Genomic DNA, 18,236 nt, shown 5'->3' on the forward strand with positions numbered 1-18,236 from the left:
TTTTGTGGACTAAATGTGTACAGAGCGCCCTCCGGCTGCAAGTATGAATTGAAAACACAGTATCCAGCGCTCACAGCGATGACAATAAATACTGAGTAAATATTACTCCTCTATATAGAAAATTGACATAAACATGAGAATCCATCGATATTTTTCCAAATGTGCATGCTTTTGAGCTAAAGGCCTATATGAAATGCCATAGAGGTAACATAATTATTCAGACACTTTGCATCACAGAAATACATTATATTTTAAAGTATATAATAGAATACCATTATTTTAAATGGTAATAATATTTCACAGTATTGCTGTTTTTTCTGTATGTTTGATATACACCATGATGAGCTTGAGACATTATCACAGAGGGTTTTTCACAGCTTACCTGGGTTTTGGGTTTTGGTGATTTCCAAGTTTGTTTGTTTTGTTTTGTTTTTTGGTATTGACGTTTTAAACAGGCTCCTTGTCCGGCCGGGCAAGAAAAATTCTCTTTCACAAGCGTTTACCCAAAATTACCCATAAAGAAGTTTTTTTATGATATTTTTTATAACAATTATGTTTCTACTTATTTTTTAGGCTATATAAACATTTAAATGCTGTCATAAAACAGATGTATGCAAAACAATGCATTCAATATTGAAGCACATGTTAAGTACAATTACAAGGAATATGCGATAGCCTATAGTGCATATATGTAGCACAATGCTCCTCTCCAAGTTCATTTTTGTAGCTAACTAATGAGTTTTTGGACACTGAACGGCTTTTCTGAGGTATGGGACGGTAAATGTGACATCTGTTTTATTGACTTCTTTCTGCGGTCGAAACACTCATTGAGCGATTACATAAAACATGATACGGATTTTCAACATGATACAATCTTTCACAGCTTACCTGACTGAAAGGCCTCATTATTATGCAGCTCATTAGAGGTTTTTTATGCGATTCTTTTGTCTTCTTAGGTGTAAATCACCCATTATTCATGATGATTCATGCCTCCACGCATAATGTGTTTCTTGACAAAAAGTGTCTTACAAAAACTAAATCAATATATTTTTATAAATGAACAAGTAGGCAGGATAATTTTTACATAATTTTGAAGCAAAAACTCTAGTCTACAACCTCCAATAACCAGAAGTTTTGTGAACAGATATATAACATTAGTTTTTGGCATTATTTCAAGTTTTTTGTTTTTTTCAATAACCACGCATAAACTTTATTCCTTCAAAAACACAAACATGAACATACATGTTGCTCTCATATTATGGTAGCCTAGTTTGTGCTGAATACAGTGTAATGACACTTTTTCCATTAATATGTTTATGAACAACTGAAAAAAGCACAAATGTCAGGGCATGTCAAAACTTCTCCAGGCCCCAAATCAGCCTCAGACTCCAGAGGGTTAAGTGGTGTGTGTAAGGAACTGGACACCAACAGAGTACGGGTGTTTCTAAAGCAAGCAGTGCCATCTGCTGTTAAAAACTAAGCTCAAAATTGAGAAAGAAATGTGATGCATTCGGAAAATCGCAGAATCGATCCAGAATAATTTCTTGATTTGCGATGCATCGATTTATTGTCCCAGCCCTATTGAGTATGCAGCAACTTTTACCCTAATGAATGACAGTGTGAACTACCCAATCAGAATAGAGGGCTTTTACATGTAAAACTTTAAAGGTACAGTAATAAAAACAGCTTGTTTCATCTGTGAGAGTGAAACATGTTTTTGGTGCAAACCTTTACTAAGTAAGAAAAATAAATTACGGCCCCTTTAAATGATATTGACCAAATGACACAGTGTTAATTTTAATCTCTGCTAAATGTCAGTAAAACAATACTATGAACAAATACAACACTGTTAATTTTTAACTGAAAAGTCACCTTTGAGTACATGGCCAGAATCCGAGATAGTTTTCTGCTGGTTCTTCCACAGCTGGTAGAGGTGCAGGAATGTTGCAACATAAAAATCATTCAGCACAGCTACAACCTGTTGCCTTCGGTTACACTCCCTAGGTGACATCACAAAGCAACAAAATGTTTTATTGCCATGGAAACAACCGAAGAGGTTATGGTAGGCTACAGCACAAACAGCCAAATGATTTCAAAGCTTGAAAACATGTAATTAATATTGCACAAAATAATCTTCAGATAATATTGTGACAAATGATGACTTACTTGGACAGAACTTCCTCTCTAAGAGCATGCAGGGCGATTCGGGTCATGTTGATAGACATCACACTGAACGGAAAATTCTGCAGGTGTTAAAAATAAAAATAATAAGTATTTTTTATTGTAATTAAATGATAATGATAAGTTCGTAGTTTTTTTAAGGCATGATACGTGAGCAAGTGTATGTTTGTTTGTGTTTTGCATCACCTGGACTGGATGCTGAGAGAGTTTGTAGATGTCTCTAGCAAGTGGTAGTATCTCTGGGTCCATGACAAAGTAAAGAGTGTGCATCAGACCCAGAAAACCAGTTCCTCTTAGATCAGTAGCAGGGTCTGAACCTAGGAGTATGAAAGACAGACAAAAAAAAAATATTGCAAACAGGTGACTAATAAGTTGATAATTTGAATAAGTTGATTAGTATGGTTAAACAATTTATCTGGATTTTTTATGAACACATATTTAGCAGATGTGCTCAATCTTTGACATACCTTGAAAGCCCACATTCTCCCAGTGTGGTCCATAGCGAGGGCAGTCTGCTCGAGTGCAAGTCAGTTTCCTGTAGATGGTCTGGAGTACACGCATGTGCACTGGCTGTCCATTATCCAAGGAACCTACAAAATCACAAACATATGATATAACAAACCAATATTTTATTAATTAACTGCGTGAAGGCACTGAGTTGTATGGATTTTTTCTGCCTCATTGCCATGTGGATTCTTTTTAATCTATTGCGTGTTTGTGACGCCAATGATTTTGATGACCAAGGTCAGAAGCACTACTTGAGAGAGGTGCAGCTGCAGCTTAACTGTGGGAGTTCGATGTACGTGGTGGATTTTGTCCAACAACTCTCGGACATTCTTTTGAGACAACCCAATGAAAAACTGGGACATGTGGGGAAAACGAGGGGAAGGATAAGGAAACAGGGAAAGCGAGGTGGTGTCAAGTTACGCCTAAGGAAGCAGCGTCTGACCCGGACTCCTCTTCCCTCTGTGATCCTGGTTAATATTCAGTCCCTAAGAAATAACTTGATGAGCTTCAAGGGTATGTTTGATTCCAGAAGGATTTTAAAAACTGCGACACCCTGGCTTTTACGGAGACACGGCTCAACGAGCAGAACCTAGACACGGACATATGCATTGACGGTTTTTGGAAGACCACTTCGTCTGGATCGAAATGCAGAGGTGATGGGAAAAAACAAGTGGTGGGGTATGTTTGTATGTCATTGAACGATATTACAGTGCTGTGACGGTGCGACAATGGACTTGCACGTCAGATGTTGAACTTCTGACCGTATCACTGCGTCCTTTTTATTTGCCTCGAGAGTTCCCACAAATTTTCATGACTGTAGTGTATATCCATCTAAAGGCAGATGCTGTTTCTGCTGCCAGCACCATTTTTGAGGTGGTACAAAAACTACAGTCAATTTCACCCGAAGCACCTATATATATTGTCAAAATATTGTCACCTATATTGGGCAATTTTAATCATGTCGCTGAAAAAAGTATTGACACTATTATCAATATGTTACCTGACCAATCAGACGGAATAAAACATTAGATTTGTTTTATGGGTCAGTGAAGTATGCCTACAAATCACTCCCATTACCTCCATTGGGCTCAGCCGATCTCAACTGAGTGTTTTTATTGCCAACATATAAGACAGATGCGGTGCTTTCTGTTTCTGCCAAGTGTCAGCCCTTTACATTTGTTTGCTTCTCTGGTGCTACTGTTTGTGCTCACATAATTTTAGCATAAAGGTCTGTTCCTGGGGACCCACTGCCCTGCAGAGTTTAGCTCCAACCCTAATCAAACACACCTGAAATAGCTAATCAAGCTCTTCAGCATGTCTGAAAATACCCAAGCAGGTGAGCTGAAGCAGGTTGGAAATAAACTTTGCAGGACAGTGGGTCCCCAGGACCAGGGTTGAAGACCTCTTTGCTATGGTTCTACTGTGCTCTTTGTTTGAAAATATTTTCGTTGCTAAAATTGAACAAAAACAGTCAATGTTCCTTCTAAAACGTAAGTGACTTATACAGCCTATTATTATCCACTATCGATCACCACTTACACTAAATGTAATAAAATCAGTCATTCTTGGGTTTTGGTGATTTCCAAGTTTGTTTGTTTTGTTTTGTTTTTTGGTATTGACGTTTTAAACAGGCTCCTTGCCCGGCCGGGCAAGAAAAATTCTCTTTCACAAGCGTTTACCCAAAATTACCCATAAAGAAGTTTTTTTATGATATTTTTTATAACAATTATGTTTCTACTTATTTTTTAGGCTATATAAACATTTAAATGCTGTCATAAAACAGATGTATGCAAAACAATGCATTCAATATTGAAGCACATGTTAAGTACAATTACAAGGAATATGCGATAGCCTATAGTGCATATATGTAGCACAATGCTCCTCTCCAAGTTCAGTTTTGTAGCTAACTAATGAGTTTTTGGACACTGAACGGCTTTTCTGAGGTATGGGACGGTAAATGTGACATCTGTTTTATTGACTTCTTTCTGCGGTCGAAACACTCATTGAGCGATTACATAAAACATGATACGGATTTTCAACATGATACAATCTTTCAACATACCTTGTTGTAAGGTTGTTCTAACTAAAGTGGAAGAGATGATCGGTTCGTGCGCCCTGCTTGAACTGAGGAGCGTGAACACCAGGAAAGATCGTGACACAGACGTGACATCTATGATCTCACTCCAGTCTATGGGAAAGTAGCCCATTTTTCGATAAAATGATCACTCAATAGTATCCATTTTATTTATTCTCTGACAGGGCACACAGCCTCAACTGAATGCGCTGCGCCTCTTAGCAGCTCACTGAACAGAACAGATGCAGAGAGAGGTGCGCCAGCAGCAGTAACGGGGAGTCTTGGAAACTAGATAAGGTTTCAACAAGTCGCTAGATTTTTCAGAATGCGCTTTCTTGGAAAAAAATTTGCTAAGTTGGCCCTTCCATCTAAGAAGCACTCGATTTTACTCATCCAGGTCCCAGCCCGCCACTGTCCAAAACAGCGTTACAGCATTTTGCCAGATACAATTACAAAACTGGTTCTGCGTGTGTATCACACAAGTGTACATATTTTGCGACAACAAATCAGTTATTAATTATGAAGCCTATACTCAAAATAAACTGGTAGTATTATTACTTTTTTATTCAAAACTCTAAAAAATTTAATGATTTTTAATGCCATTTAAGGCCTTAATTTTCGCAAAAAATCCATTTAATGACTTTTAATGCTTTTTAATGCCCTACAGAAACCCTTGGTTTTAGTCTAACGTAAATCATGATTCTTTCACCACAGGGTGTCAGCTCTCCACTAGTGATCGTGACGCTGCAGTATGAGATGTGATGAATAAGATCAGAATGAACATAATATTATAATTTAATTTTAGTCACTATTCTGTGCCATTTTTTCACTGACAATCATTTATGTAATTCACACATTTATGCCAAAAATCCTAATATTCAAAGTAGTTGCGCTGTCATTGCATTATTTTTTAAGATTAATTAAATATTTATCACCGTTAAAGCAGTTATCACATCCATTCAACTATTTCAAACACTGGAATAAAAGAGGACCAACACAACCAATACTGCTCGTATGAAAATTACCAACCATAGTAACTACACTCTTACTATAGTAAAACCATGGTTCGCCTTCATAAGTATTTGATTAATTATAACTAAATGAAAAGTAAGTTATACTGCTGTTTAATCGTCAGCTTGGTTTGTTTGTGCATGTCTTGTATGCTCTTCTTCTCGTTACAGTCAGAAAGCAGCTAGTGTGCGATGCCAACGTTGCTAACGGACTTACAGTGATTGTTATTCTGTTAACAGTTTGTCAGGAGGGAATCAGGGATGCTTGACAGTTTTAACTCTTTTTTGTTTGCAGTGCAATTGTAACTGTAATGTAAAACAGTCTAGCCATTGTGATAATGCCCCAAACTTCACATGTGTGATAAGAGACATGGCCTGAAGACATCTACATGCAAATATTCAGTTAGTCATAGTACCACCTGTTGGCAACAGGAAATGGCATGCTTTACACTGTAATTCACTCCCTGAAACACATTTAAAACACATATGCCACGAAGTACCAAACATGCTAGAAACATGTTAAATCATGCAACACTTGGCTAAGTGCTAATGTGATTAACGCCAGGGAACAGGAAGTTGTTTAACTCAGGCATTCAATGTCCAATCTGCCCCAAATTTCACATGTTTGATAAGAGTCCTGCCCTGAACACATCTACATGACAATGTTCAGTTATATTAATAGCGCCACCCATTGGCAACAGGAAGTGACGTGTTTAACACTGTGATGTACTACTAGCAACATACTAAAATATATATTTGAGTGCTAAACATGTTAGAAACATTCTAAAACATGCTAGCAACACTTAACTGAGTGCTAAAGTATGCTATTATCATCATGAAACAGGAAGTTGTTGTAACTCAAGCATACAATGTCCAATCTGCCTCAAACTTCATGATTGATAAGTGCCCTGGCCTGAAGACATCTACACGCCAAAATGTAGTTATAGTCATGGGCAATTCCAGCGTTATGGATGTGACATTTGAACTCATAATGACAGATAAAATGTCTCTGTAAAAATAAATTTCTTACAATATATAAATTGTCAATGCATATTCTCAGAGCACCCAATCTGGGAAATTTGTAGACAAAATATGTTTTTCTAAAATAATTTTAAACACCCCCAAAAAAGGCAAATAGGCACATGTTATGGATGTGACAGAAAATGACAGAATTTGCAGTATACTGTGCAACTTTCTTAAAAGTCTGTGAACTTTTAAGTTGAATGTATAAATATTGATATTCACATGATAAAGGGGTCTTAGCTGAGCACAAAAATATCAATGTTTAAAATATAACATTTTTTATGAAGTGTATAATGAGGAAAAACCAACGTTATGGATGTGACAAAATTCTGTTATGGATGTGACACATCTGAAATACACATAAAACATGTTTGAGAAATCAACAATCAAACCATCATGGCTCTTTTGTTGACCCATAAAATGTCTCTGAATGGCAGTTTTAACATTAAGAAAACAGTCTGAAATTATTCTGAAGATTTTTAAAATGGCATTACAAGTTTATTTTTTTTAGATTGGATCCTATATCATAATAGCCTGACTACGTCAGACTTCCTACTTCCGCTCAATTTCATTTCACTTCTGTACTCAGTCTGATACAGTGTCAGAGCTTTCTGTTTGCCACCGGTCTGGAAACAGCCGGGCCAATCAACGAACAGAGGGCGGGCTGAGAGCCGTGACGTAGATGCTAAGCGCCGAGTTTTACATTGTAGGTTAGAGAAATCGAAAACCGAAACGACCGCGGAAATGGGAAACGAGACACGGGATGCAAACTTCGGGATGCATTAACTTCGCATAATCTGCAAAAGTCGTTTACAGCCATGTTCACTCCGGTATTTCGCTCGCATCATCATGTGTTTACAACAGGTTTACAGTGGAAGTTCAATCATAGATTTGAGTTCGATGCATGATGTCTGTGCTTCGATGCGGCTGTACAGGCGTCATAACTAAACGTATCTGATTGGCTTACGGGTAACCAATGATTTTAAACTTCAGACAAGCGCCCCCTAGCCAGAGAGAAAACACTTCTCTATTATGCCATTCCAGACATTACCAGGCTAATATCATAATACGATATGTAAAATAATTGATAATGAGAGAAAAGAGGAAAGAGGAAAGGTGAAGGAACTTATTTATTTCATTCATTCATGCTTAACACTTTCATCTTTCATATAATTCATGAATTTTCTTCTTAATTATTTTTTTCTTTCACTCTGCCAGTCCTTCATCTTTGAAATGATATCGGCCTCTGTTGTCAAGGAAAGGACTGAGGCGCTGGATTATTTGTCCTTTTTCCACCCATGACTTGTCTTCCTTTGTAGGGAGGATGTAAACGAATCCCATTTCATCATTTCTCCTGAGAAACTGAATTTCTAACCCATCAGAATCCAAATCGGTAACAAGGCCGACAAATTCCCTGCTAGACTTTTTGCCTTTGTAGCAGATCTGCAGACAATCGCCTGTTTTTATATTGACCAGTGGCTCAGTTGGATGGGCTTGGGGCTCATCCTCATTTGAATGATGAAATTTGTGTGTTGCTGCCTCTAATGAGGACGAATACTGACTATGTTTGATGAGGCCCCAAGAGATGGGAGCTCGATGTGGTGCACACTCTGGGTTCCTAAGAAAGAGTGTGAATAGGTCATAATACTACAGATATCACTTTAATAACTTTATCATTTACACGCATTCATTAGTGAGCACAAATTGCTATCCAATAGTTACCTATGAGAGGTTTTACATCCGTCCACAGACGCTCTAGCTGGTGTTCATGTGTGAACGTCTGTATGTCCCTTTCCATAACAAGTTTAATATTAATGTTCGGGCAGTAATGCGCAGCTGTTTTTGCGAAGGACTGTGCATTGTTCACAATAACCTTGCGGCTTAGCACAGCTGAACTAACGGACCTTTTCACTGTCCCACCTACTCCATCAACAGCTCCCTTTCCATGACTTGTGGCGAAGAAGTGCCATTCCACCTAAACAGTCAAATGATTGTCATTGAAGAACACCATATGTAAGCTTGTAACACATATGTCCATTATGATACAAAACATTTGAATAAATACCTTAAGGCTTGGAAAGATCTCCCCAAAGATTGTGGACATGAATGACCAAATAAATTTGTTTTTAAAGTGAGATGCTGCTCCATCACTGAAGATGTGCAATTTTTCCATTCTTGGATTTTTTTTTCTTCAGGTCGTCCACCACCTTGGACAGAAATGTTACAGCTGCCTTCTTTTCATGCTCCAGTGAATCACTGACAATTGCATAGGATTGCACATCTGCTTTGCCCCATGCAACAGCAGTGAAAAGTGTGACTTGTCTGCTGGTCCAGTGGGCTGCCTGGATTTCATCTTGATATGCAGTAGTGTAATTTTCTGCAAAATCAATCTGTAACACCGCTGAAGTCTCACTTGTGTCTTTCATCTTCTGTTGGAAAACTGCACTTTGATTTCTTTTTATGAAGCAGTGTTTAAGAAATTTTGTGGCTGATGCCAACAGCAATGCAAATACATCCCTCAATTCTCCTCTCTTCATTATCTTTACCTGAAACCCTCCTTCAGATTCCCATGAATGCCACATTGTTTGGATGTTCTTATCTTCATCTGGGATGTTGCTAATGATGTTCTGAAGGAGAATTGCATTACAGCAAGTTTTACATCCATTCAACATACACTCCGGAGAGTCAGGACTGCAGACCAGAGCTCTGATAAATGCTGATACGCTTTGGAAGGCATGTCGTGGTATGTGTTTATGAACACTCTCAAGCAGCATTTGTGTGTTCTCATGGTATTTACAAAGGCAAACATTATGAGGTGTTTCTGCTTTTGTGAAGACCTCTCTTGGCCGCAGTGCTGCAAATTTTGATTTTCCTATTTTAATCTCTGGGTACTCATCCTGAAAGACTCTATATGCCTCTAAAACAGACATAGATAAGTGCCTCTTTTGACATGTCTTCTTAACTCCATCTTCTCTTATGGTGACAGAATCTTTTCTGCCAGGTGCCTGTCGTGAGATGTCATCCCGCACATAAAACTGCTTGACCTTTTCTTCAGTGTGGTCTGTTGTACCTGATAGGTCTACTTGTTTAATTTCACTGTGCTCAATGAATCCAACTGCGTCAACAATCTTTTTAATCACTGCTTTTTTTTTGTTTGGACTTTGAGGAAGAGCAGTAAGAACTCGTTTGACCGCCCTTCCAAGAGACTGCTTACACTTGTATGCTGGGACAGGAGCCAGTTGAACATCTAAACTTTGATGTTTAAGACGGAGTCTCCTTTTCCTCTGTCTCTCTGCAAGAGTGCGGACTCTTTCTTTCTCCTCATTAGTTTGCTGTATTTTTTTTCTGGCTCTTTCCTCTCTCTTTCTTTTCCTCTCCTTTTCTTTGTAGTTTTCATCATTTTTGTGCCTTTCCCTGAAAGCTTTCTGACGTTCAGCATTGGACATACCTTTTACCTAAATTCAAACATGTAGCAGCCTATAGTATTACTAGTATTAGGTTAATTGAATAGGCATTTATAAATTTTGTCATATATAGAGGTCGTTATTGTCATATGTTGATAGAGATGCACCAATTGCAATTTTCTTGTCCAATTCCGACTTCCGATTTTTTTGCCAATTCCGATTTTCAAAAGTTTTTCAGGTTAACTGGGTTTTTATTCAGGTAAGAAATAGAAATTAAAGTTCAGTGTTATTGTACATGGGTTACCTTAATTTCTGTAGTCTTTATTGTAAATATTAATACAGATAAATTCTTACCATTAAAGTTATAAAACGTATTCAGTCAAGAGCAGAAAGTGATGTTCGTGGTCTTTTTTTTTTTTTTTTTTGATTAACTTAGACAGCAGCAGGGATATTGGACTGCTGTCCCTTTAAGTTTATGAACGGTGTTCAACGGACTCAATACTGTTAAATACAACATGGGTTCACTTTCTTAGTTATTTAACGATTCAAAACTGTGTTTATACCAAGATTGCCTGTGCTGCTGGTAACAAAACGGATCGGCTCAGAATCCCTGGCCGATCGATCGGTGCATCTCTAAAACCCATCCTATCTGAGGTGATGAAAGAGCTGGGGTATCAGGTCAGGTTACTTGATATGATACATTATAATAACTAGATATCTATTTAACTTAATTGTGTGCTGTTTTAGTGACATCTTACCATTTTTATCTGTCTGTCGATAACGCTATCTTCGAGCTGTCAAAACCTGAGATTGAATGACAGGCAGCGCGAGCGAATTAGAGGGCGCCTGTTTCGCGCCTAAACCAATCAGGTTCCTCGTGCACTTTCAGGACGCCTCTCTACAGTGAAGTGAATAGGCTACTATAAACACAGACGTAACATTACAGCAAGGACGATAACAGAATACAGATTTTCTTTCTTACAGCATTGCTTGCTAAAATACATTAACAAATATTAAAGTTTATCAAATAGCAGTTTAAAATCACAGATTTCTCCCACAGTCAGGTGAACCGATTGACACTATTGTCACTTTCAATCATGTCTAAATGATCGCACGATTTTCGGCTAGTTTATGCAGTTTAAAGCAAAGCCTTGAGTAAAAATGATCACATTTTATTTCAAGTCAAAATTATTGCAATATTATTATATTTTGTCAGTTTGACCGCGAGATTATCATCAGTTGCCTGTTCAATTAACCAATAGGTAAAAACGTAACATCCCGAGGAAGTGTCCTATGAGACACAATGCTCTTCTGTACTTTTTACTTTATCATATAGGCCGACGTTCTGATGTTGATATTTCGTTCTGTAACTGGAAAAGAGCAAAGATTATTTCATGTGCGCCTGATCCGCTTGATCTGCCGCTTATTCACGAGTGATATCTATAGGTATTGTTTGAATTTTGTTATAAAATCGAATGAACTAAAAAGTTGAGACATTTTTTCATATTAAAACTAATGAAGCACAAAGATGATTGCTATTATTGGATATGTTCTGATACGGTAAGCCTGAAACAGATCACAGCAATATAAAGAAGAAAACTCATAGGATTTAATATGAAGCGTCCGTAACGGTCACGTCCGTAACGCTTATTATGGTTGTTCAAAACAACGTAGTAAAATGAATTGTTGATCCTAATAAGCATAAACATAATTTAGCTTTGCATATGAAGTTTCAAGTTATTTGCATTTATAATTGTTATATGACACAAACTTAATCTTTAAAACGTTATGGACGTGACAGAGCACTGAAGCGTCATGACCTCTTTATTCCAGCCCTTATAAATTACACAGGCAGTGCTGTTATGACGAAATGAGTGTATTTATATCTCAGGCATGCCTCCATCTTTCTACACAATGCTTACTGTTAAAATAAAGTTTAAAAAAAGGGGGGTCTTTGATCCATTTTTTGAGAGCATGAAATATGGTTGGTTGAAAATGTTATCTAAGCATTGTTGCTTACCTCATATATTGTGGATAAACAAGGCAATTTTCTTAAAATGTCCAATAGAGCACATTAATACAGTATATTACAGACCTAAATTAACAACTTACATAGGGTTTTGTTCTTTTATTTTAAACTTTTTTTTTTCATGGCAAGGATGACCTTTGCGTGGAATTGCCCACATATCTCCACCAGCTGGTAGCAGGAAGTGTGGCAAATACAAATGACTGACATTGTCCTCCTATATTTATATACTTTAAAGCATATTGCCCACCGTGCTCTGTTTTCTTAAAGCCACCGGGTGGCGGTGACACGGGTGCGAGGGCCCTTTCATCACTGCTTGCAGCTTTAAATTTCATATTTATCTTTGTTCTATTGTATTTATGTAGGCCTGTCAAATGTTAACTGGATCCAATCAATGTTCAATTAAAATAATTTGATGTTGCAGCAATTATCTAACTAGTATACTTTAATGCATGTGTTTTTGAAATTTGGTGATTTAAAACATTATCAAAATTATATATTTATATATATTATATATATTTTAATGACAATAGCTCTAATCGGTATCAGCCCAAAAATTCCATCGGTGCATCCCTAATTTAAACAGTTACTCTGGTAGCCATCTAAACAACCTAAAGAGGTCATGAAATAGAAAATAAAAATTTATTTTATATTTATATTAATAAAAAGGGTACACTCAATAAAAATACTTTTTTCCCCACCTTTCTGAAACGGCACGATTTGAAATCACCCCGGTCGTGACGTCACAATTTTCCTCAAAATGCCCCTAAACATATGTATGTTAATCAATGAAGTGTGTTCTTTGCAAACTTCAGAAGCTAACACAAGCTAACCTCCAGAAACATAGTATAAAGATAGTATAAAGATAAAATGCATTTCACCACCCTTTCAACTGATTCATCAACACTGAAAAAAAATTACGCATTGAACATTAGTCAAAAGATGTACGTATAGGTGCTGGTCATATAATTAGAATATCATCAAAAAGTTGATTTCACTAATTCCATTCAAAAAGTGAAACTTGTATATTATATTCATTAATTACACACAGGCTGATATATTTCAAATGTTTATTTCTTTTAATTTTAATGATTATAACTGACAACTAAGGAAAATCCCAAATTCAGTATCTCAGAAAATTAGAATATTACTTAAGACCAATACAAAGAAAGGATTTTTAGAAATCTTGGCCAACTGAAAAGTATGAACATGAAAAGTATGAGCATGTACAGCACTCAATACTTAGTTGGTGCTCCTTTTGCCTGAATTACTGCAGCAATGCGGCGTGGCATGTAGTCGATCAGTCTGTGGCACTGCTCAGGTGTTATGAGAGCCCAGGTTGCTCTGATAGTGGCCTTCAGCTCTTCTGCATTGTTGGGTCTGGAATATCGCATCTTCCTCTTCACAATACCCCATAGATTTTCTATGGGGTTAAGTTCAGGCGAGTTTGCTGGCCAATTAAGAACAGGGATACCATGGTCCTTAAACCAGGTACTGGTAGCTTTGGCACTGTGTGCAGGTGCCAAGTCCTGTTGGAAAATGAAATCTGCATCTCCATAAAGTTGGTCAGCAGCAGGAAGCATGAAGTGCTCTAAAACTTCCTGGTATTCGGCTGCATTGACCTTGGACCTCAGAAAACAAGTCAAGTCACCTTTATTTATATAGCTCTTTTTACAATCCATATTGTGTCAAAGCAGCTTTACATTGATAACTGGTACATAATTTGGCTGCACAGCAGCTCTTAAATAATAGTGTCAATGCAGGCAGATCAGAAGCACTGTTGAATAAATGTCAATAATACTATTGATTATCAAATGTCAAGTGTCCCCAACTAAGCAAGCCAAAAGCGACAGTGGCAAGGAACCCAAACTCCATCAGGTGGCAAACAAGTGGCAAATAGGTGTTAAAATGGAGAAGAAAAAAAAAACCTTGGTAGAAACCAGGCTTAGTCGGGGGACCAGTTCTCCTCTGGCGAACAGTGCTTTGTTACAATCAGGTTGCTATCATAAGACAGTGGACCAACACCAGCAGATGACATGGCACCCCAAACCATCACTGACTGTGGAAACTTTACACTGGACCTCAAGCAACGTGGATTGTGTACCTCTCTTCCTCCAGACTCTGGGACCCTGATTTCCAAAGGAAATGCAAAATTTACTTTCATCAGAGAACATAACTTTGGACCACTCAGCAGCAGTCCAGTCCTTTTTGTCTTTAGACGCTTCTGACGCTGTCTGTTGTTCAAGAGTGGCTTGACACAAGGAATGTGACAGCTGAAACCCATGTCTTGCATACGTCTGTGCGTAGTGGTTCTTGAAGCACACATTTTTTAATGGGTTTTGTTTCACAATCCTCTCCAGGGTGCGGTTATCCCTATTGCTTGTACACTTTTTTCTACCACATCTTTTCCTTCCCTTTGCCTCTCTATTAATGTGCTTGGACACAGCTCTGTGAACAGCCAGCCTCTTTTGCAATGACCTTTTGTGTCTTGCCCTCCTTGTGCAAGGTGTCAATGGTCATATCTGTCAAGTCAGCAGTCTTCCCCATGATTGTGTAGCCTACAGAACTAGACTGAGAGACCATTTAAAGGCCTTTGCAAGTGATTTGAGTTAATTAGCTGATTAGAGTGTGGCACCAGGTGTCTTCAATATTGAACCTTTTCACAATATTCTATTTTTCTGAGATACTGAATTTGGGATTTTCCTTAGTTGTCAGTTAAAATAATCAAAATTAAAAGAAATAAACATTTGAAATATATCAGTCTGTGTGTAATGAATATAATATAGAAGTTTCACTTTTTGAATGGAATTAGTGAAATAAATCAACTTTTTGATGATATTCTGTAGTCATTAAAACAAAGCATGCTACCTGACTTATCGAGTCATATGTTCTACTCACATTGTGCAATGGCAAACACTAAGTCTCTCTCCTCTACAAGGTCTTTGTGTAGGCGTGGAGGCCCGAACAGGAAATGGGTGATGGCAGCCAATCCAGTCCTGCGAATGGTGGGCTGAATGTTCTTCTGATCAAGTATAAAATAAAGAACAAAGAAAGACAATGGCTTCAATAGTCATGACAATCATTGTGTCATCATGTATATTCATGTGTATTCACTTGAAACAAACTCACAAGCAGGTCTCCAAGATCAGTGGTCTGAAAATGCTGCAGAGCCTCATTGAAGGAGATCAGTGGTGATGGAGTGAGATCCTCAGCAAGAACTATAAAAGATACAATCCCTGCATTATAAACATTGTTCAGTCTTGAAAATCAGAATATATAAAACATATTCTATCATTAAAAAATAATTCCAATATGGAGGGTGAAGCAAGAGAAATGTGGATTATAAAAAGTATTCAGTTTTGCTTATTACAGAGTTCCTACACATTTCTCATTTCAAAATTCCATACTTTCCACACTCAAATTTCCAGACTTCTCTATAGATTTTTCAGAGCATATTTAACATTTGATGGTTTTAAAATCCAAATGTTAACATGCATATTTAACATCTGATGGTTTTAAAATCCTAATGATAACATGTATGTTACATTATGACTACAATATTAAGTTACCAAATAATTGCCAGAATATTGTTAAAACCAAGTTCAATGTGCAGCATTTTATTAAAACTGTAATGCTAAACTAAAGGATTGCATACATTTAAAATATTTTAATTCATATTATAAGTTTAACATAGTAAACATAGATTTTAAACTTAAAAGTTTTAAAATGTGTAAAATAAATTTTATTGTCACTGATTACATTTATTTTGAAAATATATTTAGGATACGCTATCCAGTATAATAATGTTTGTTTGTAATACTATAAATTTACTGAGGAAATAACTTCACTAGAAAAAAAAAACAAACAAAAAAAAAAAACATTCAAACTATACCAAAATTTATTTTAAAAACATTTATTTCATACAAGGTATACTTCAAATCCATTAACATATTTATTGACATCACTTAAAATTTGCTGATATAAAATTAGAATTAAACTTTACTTGGAGTATTTCTTCATTGCACAACACAATGCACATTTCTTAATATTATGCCTAAAAGTGTTTTAATATATCACTATTAATAAGGATTGTATGATCTTTTTTATCAGTCTTTAAATGCAAGATATTTAAAGTGTACCTAAAGTATACTATATTAGTATATTAACTGTACCTCAGCACTACTTCTGCACAATGGACCCTTCGCTAAACCCCGTCGTCCTTAGCTACTGTTGCTATGCCTGTCAAGCTTTCACGCCTGGCAAGTCATTTACAGTATGTATGGACCGGTGTCAGACATTTCCAAGGAGATAATTAGTCATTTTTGGCGAACAGGAGAAATATCTGAGAGAGAAAGACAAAAGGGACTGCAGTATGCATTCAAGGGATATATCCATGACATAATATGCAACTGATTAGAAAATAACTTGATCAAAATTGAAGCTAAAGCTCCCAGCGCAAGCAGCAGCCACTTCATATGCTGACCATTCAAATGGGAAACACACAAATTGAGGAACAGATTTGTTCATCCACAGCAGGTTAAGTGAAATTTGTGAAAATAAACTAATAATTATAAATCAAACAGCTTATCCATAAGTCTTGTGGAATAAACACAAGACATTAGCCTGACCACTTTGCAATGATAACATTCTTCCGCTTATATTTTTAGCGCGCCAGGCTACTCCATTTTGCCTATTTATCTCTTATTTTACGTTCAAATATATGCATTATGAACAAAAAAAACTAATTTTTCCAAGCAATGATGTGCTGAGTTAGCTAGCTAGCTAACCTACCCGTCAGATTGTCCTACCCGGGCTTATTGCATGTGCGGACATCAATATTACTACTACTACTACTACTACTTAATATCATTGTTGTCATGATAAATAACACAAACTTATTTGCATTATTGTAAGGGTAGGTTTAGTGTTGGGGTAGGTGTAGACATTAATTAAGCACAATCTGATAAGTAGCATTTTTCGCTATCGATTTATACTTGTTCTAATGATTAATGCTATATAATATTGTGCTAACACCACTGTACTTGAATTATTATAAGGGTTGGAGTAGGTGTAGAGGTTAATAAAGCCACAGACCACGTTAATATCACACTGGAAGCACAATCTGATAGGTAGCATTTTTCGCTGTCAGATTTTGCTAACGTTACCTACTGTAAATCTGACAGGGTAGCACAAATTGTCAGAACACCAGCATTTCTCCTCTTGGGTTTTAGGTTTCGGGAAGGGAAAAAATCCCCCACCCCGTCCAAACTTTTAGGATACCAGGTATCAGATTTACACAATCCATACTGTTGTGGAGACGGCTCTAACAAGTATGAACTGTACTGAAAATTTCCTATCAAAAGAACTAATTTATCAGGGGAAACCTAGAGTTGATATGATCAATTTGATTACTCAAGTTTTGCAAAAAGAACAAGATGAAATCAAGAAGAAACAAGATGAGGAAGAGAAGAAGAACCACGAGAGTGGAAGGGATGAAGATGGATCCGAAGGCAAAAGAAATGCTTAAATTACTGAAACACCAGCAGGTTGCAGCAAGTTGATCATGCTTATTAAACAATCATGTATGTTGAATACTTTATGTGTGACTTGGAACAGATTACAAACGAGGTTGAAAAATGTGTTAAGACGTGCTGCACGTGTGCAACCTTTAGATGACCTCTGTATCTTGTACTTTGACAAACAAGGAGATGTTTTTAAGTCAGGAAGGAGGATGTGATTAGACTATATATATTGGAATTTGTACAACAGAAAATTGCCACACCTCGGGTGAAGACTTTACTCGCTTTTATGTTCTTTGTCATTTTTATTCTGTATCTTGTTATTAAACCGAAGCCATTGTATTTGGCGATTCGTAAACTTTTCTAACCAAAACTCAGAGTTAAATTACTTTTTACATAAGACTATTATCTGAACCTGCAATTATTTTACTCCATCGATCCTCAAGAGCACCGGACCCTGACTGAGCTGGTGCGGACTCCACCTTGAAACCT

General features: G+C 36.9%; 1 protein-coding gene across 3 annotated transcripts in view; it reads right to left on the bottom strand.

The window, feature by feature from the left end:
* The window catches only part of elmod3 (ELMO/CED-12 domain containing 3), a 46,233-nt gene that overhangs the window by 5,068 nt on the left and 22,929 nt on the right, over nucleotides 1–18,236 (bottom strand). For all 3 annotated transcript variants that reach the window (XM_067393986.1, XM_067393987.1, XM_067393985.1), the window contains exons 7-12: nucleotides 15,355–15,443; nucleotides 15,124–15,247; nucleotides 2,649–2,771; nucleotides 2,368–2,498; nucleotides 2,167–2,243; nucleotides 1,873–2,000 (exon numbers count right to left, since the gene is read on the bottom strand). In XM_067393986.1, the coding sequence (XP_067250087.1) occupies nucleotides 1,873–2,000; nucleotides 2,167–2,243; nucleotides 2,368–2,498; nucleotides 2,649–2,771; nucleotides 15,124–15,247; nucleotides 15,355–15,443 (672 nt within the window). The remainder of the gene's footprint in view (nucleotides 1–1,872; nucleotides 2,001–2,166; nucleotides 2,244–2,367; nucleotides 2,499–2,648; nucleotides 2,772–15,123; nucleotides 15,248–15,354; nucleotides 15,444–18,236) is intronic.

Source organism: Chanodichthys erythropterus, chromosome 9 (assembly GCF_024489055.1).
Source record: "Chanodichthys erythropterus isolate Z2021 chromosome 9, ASM2448905v1, whole genome shotgun sequence".
NCBI lineage: Eukaryota > Metazoa > Chordata > Actinopteri > Cypriniformes > Xenocyprididae > Chanodichthys > Chanodichthys erythropterus.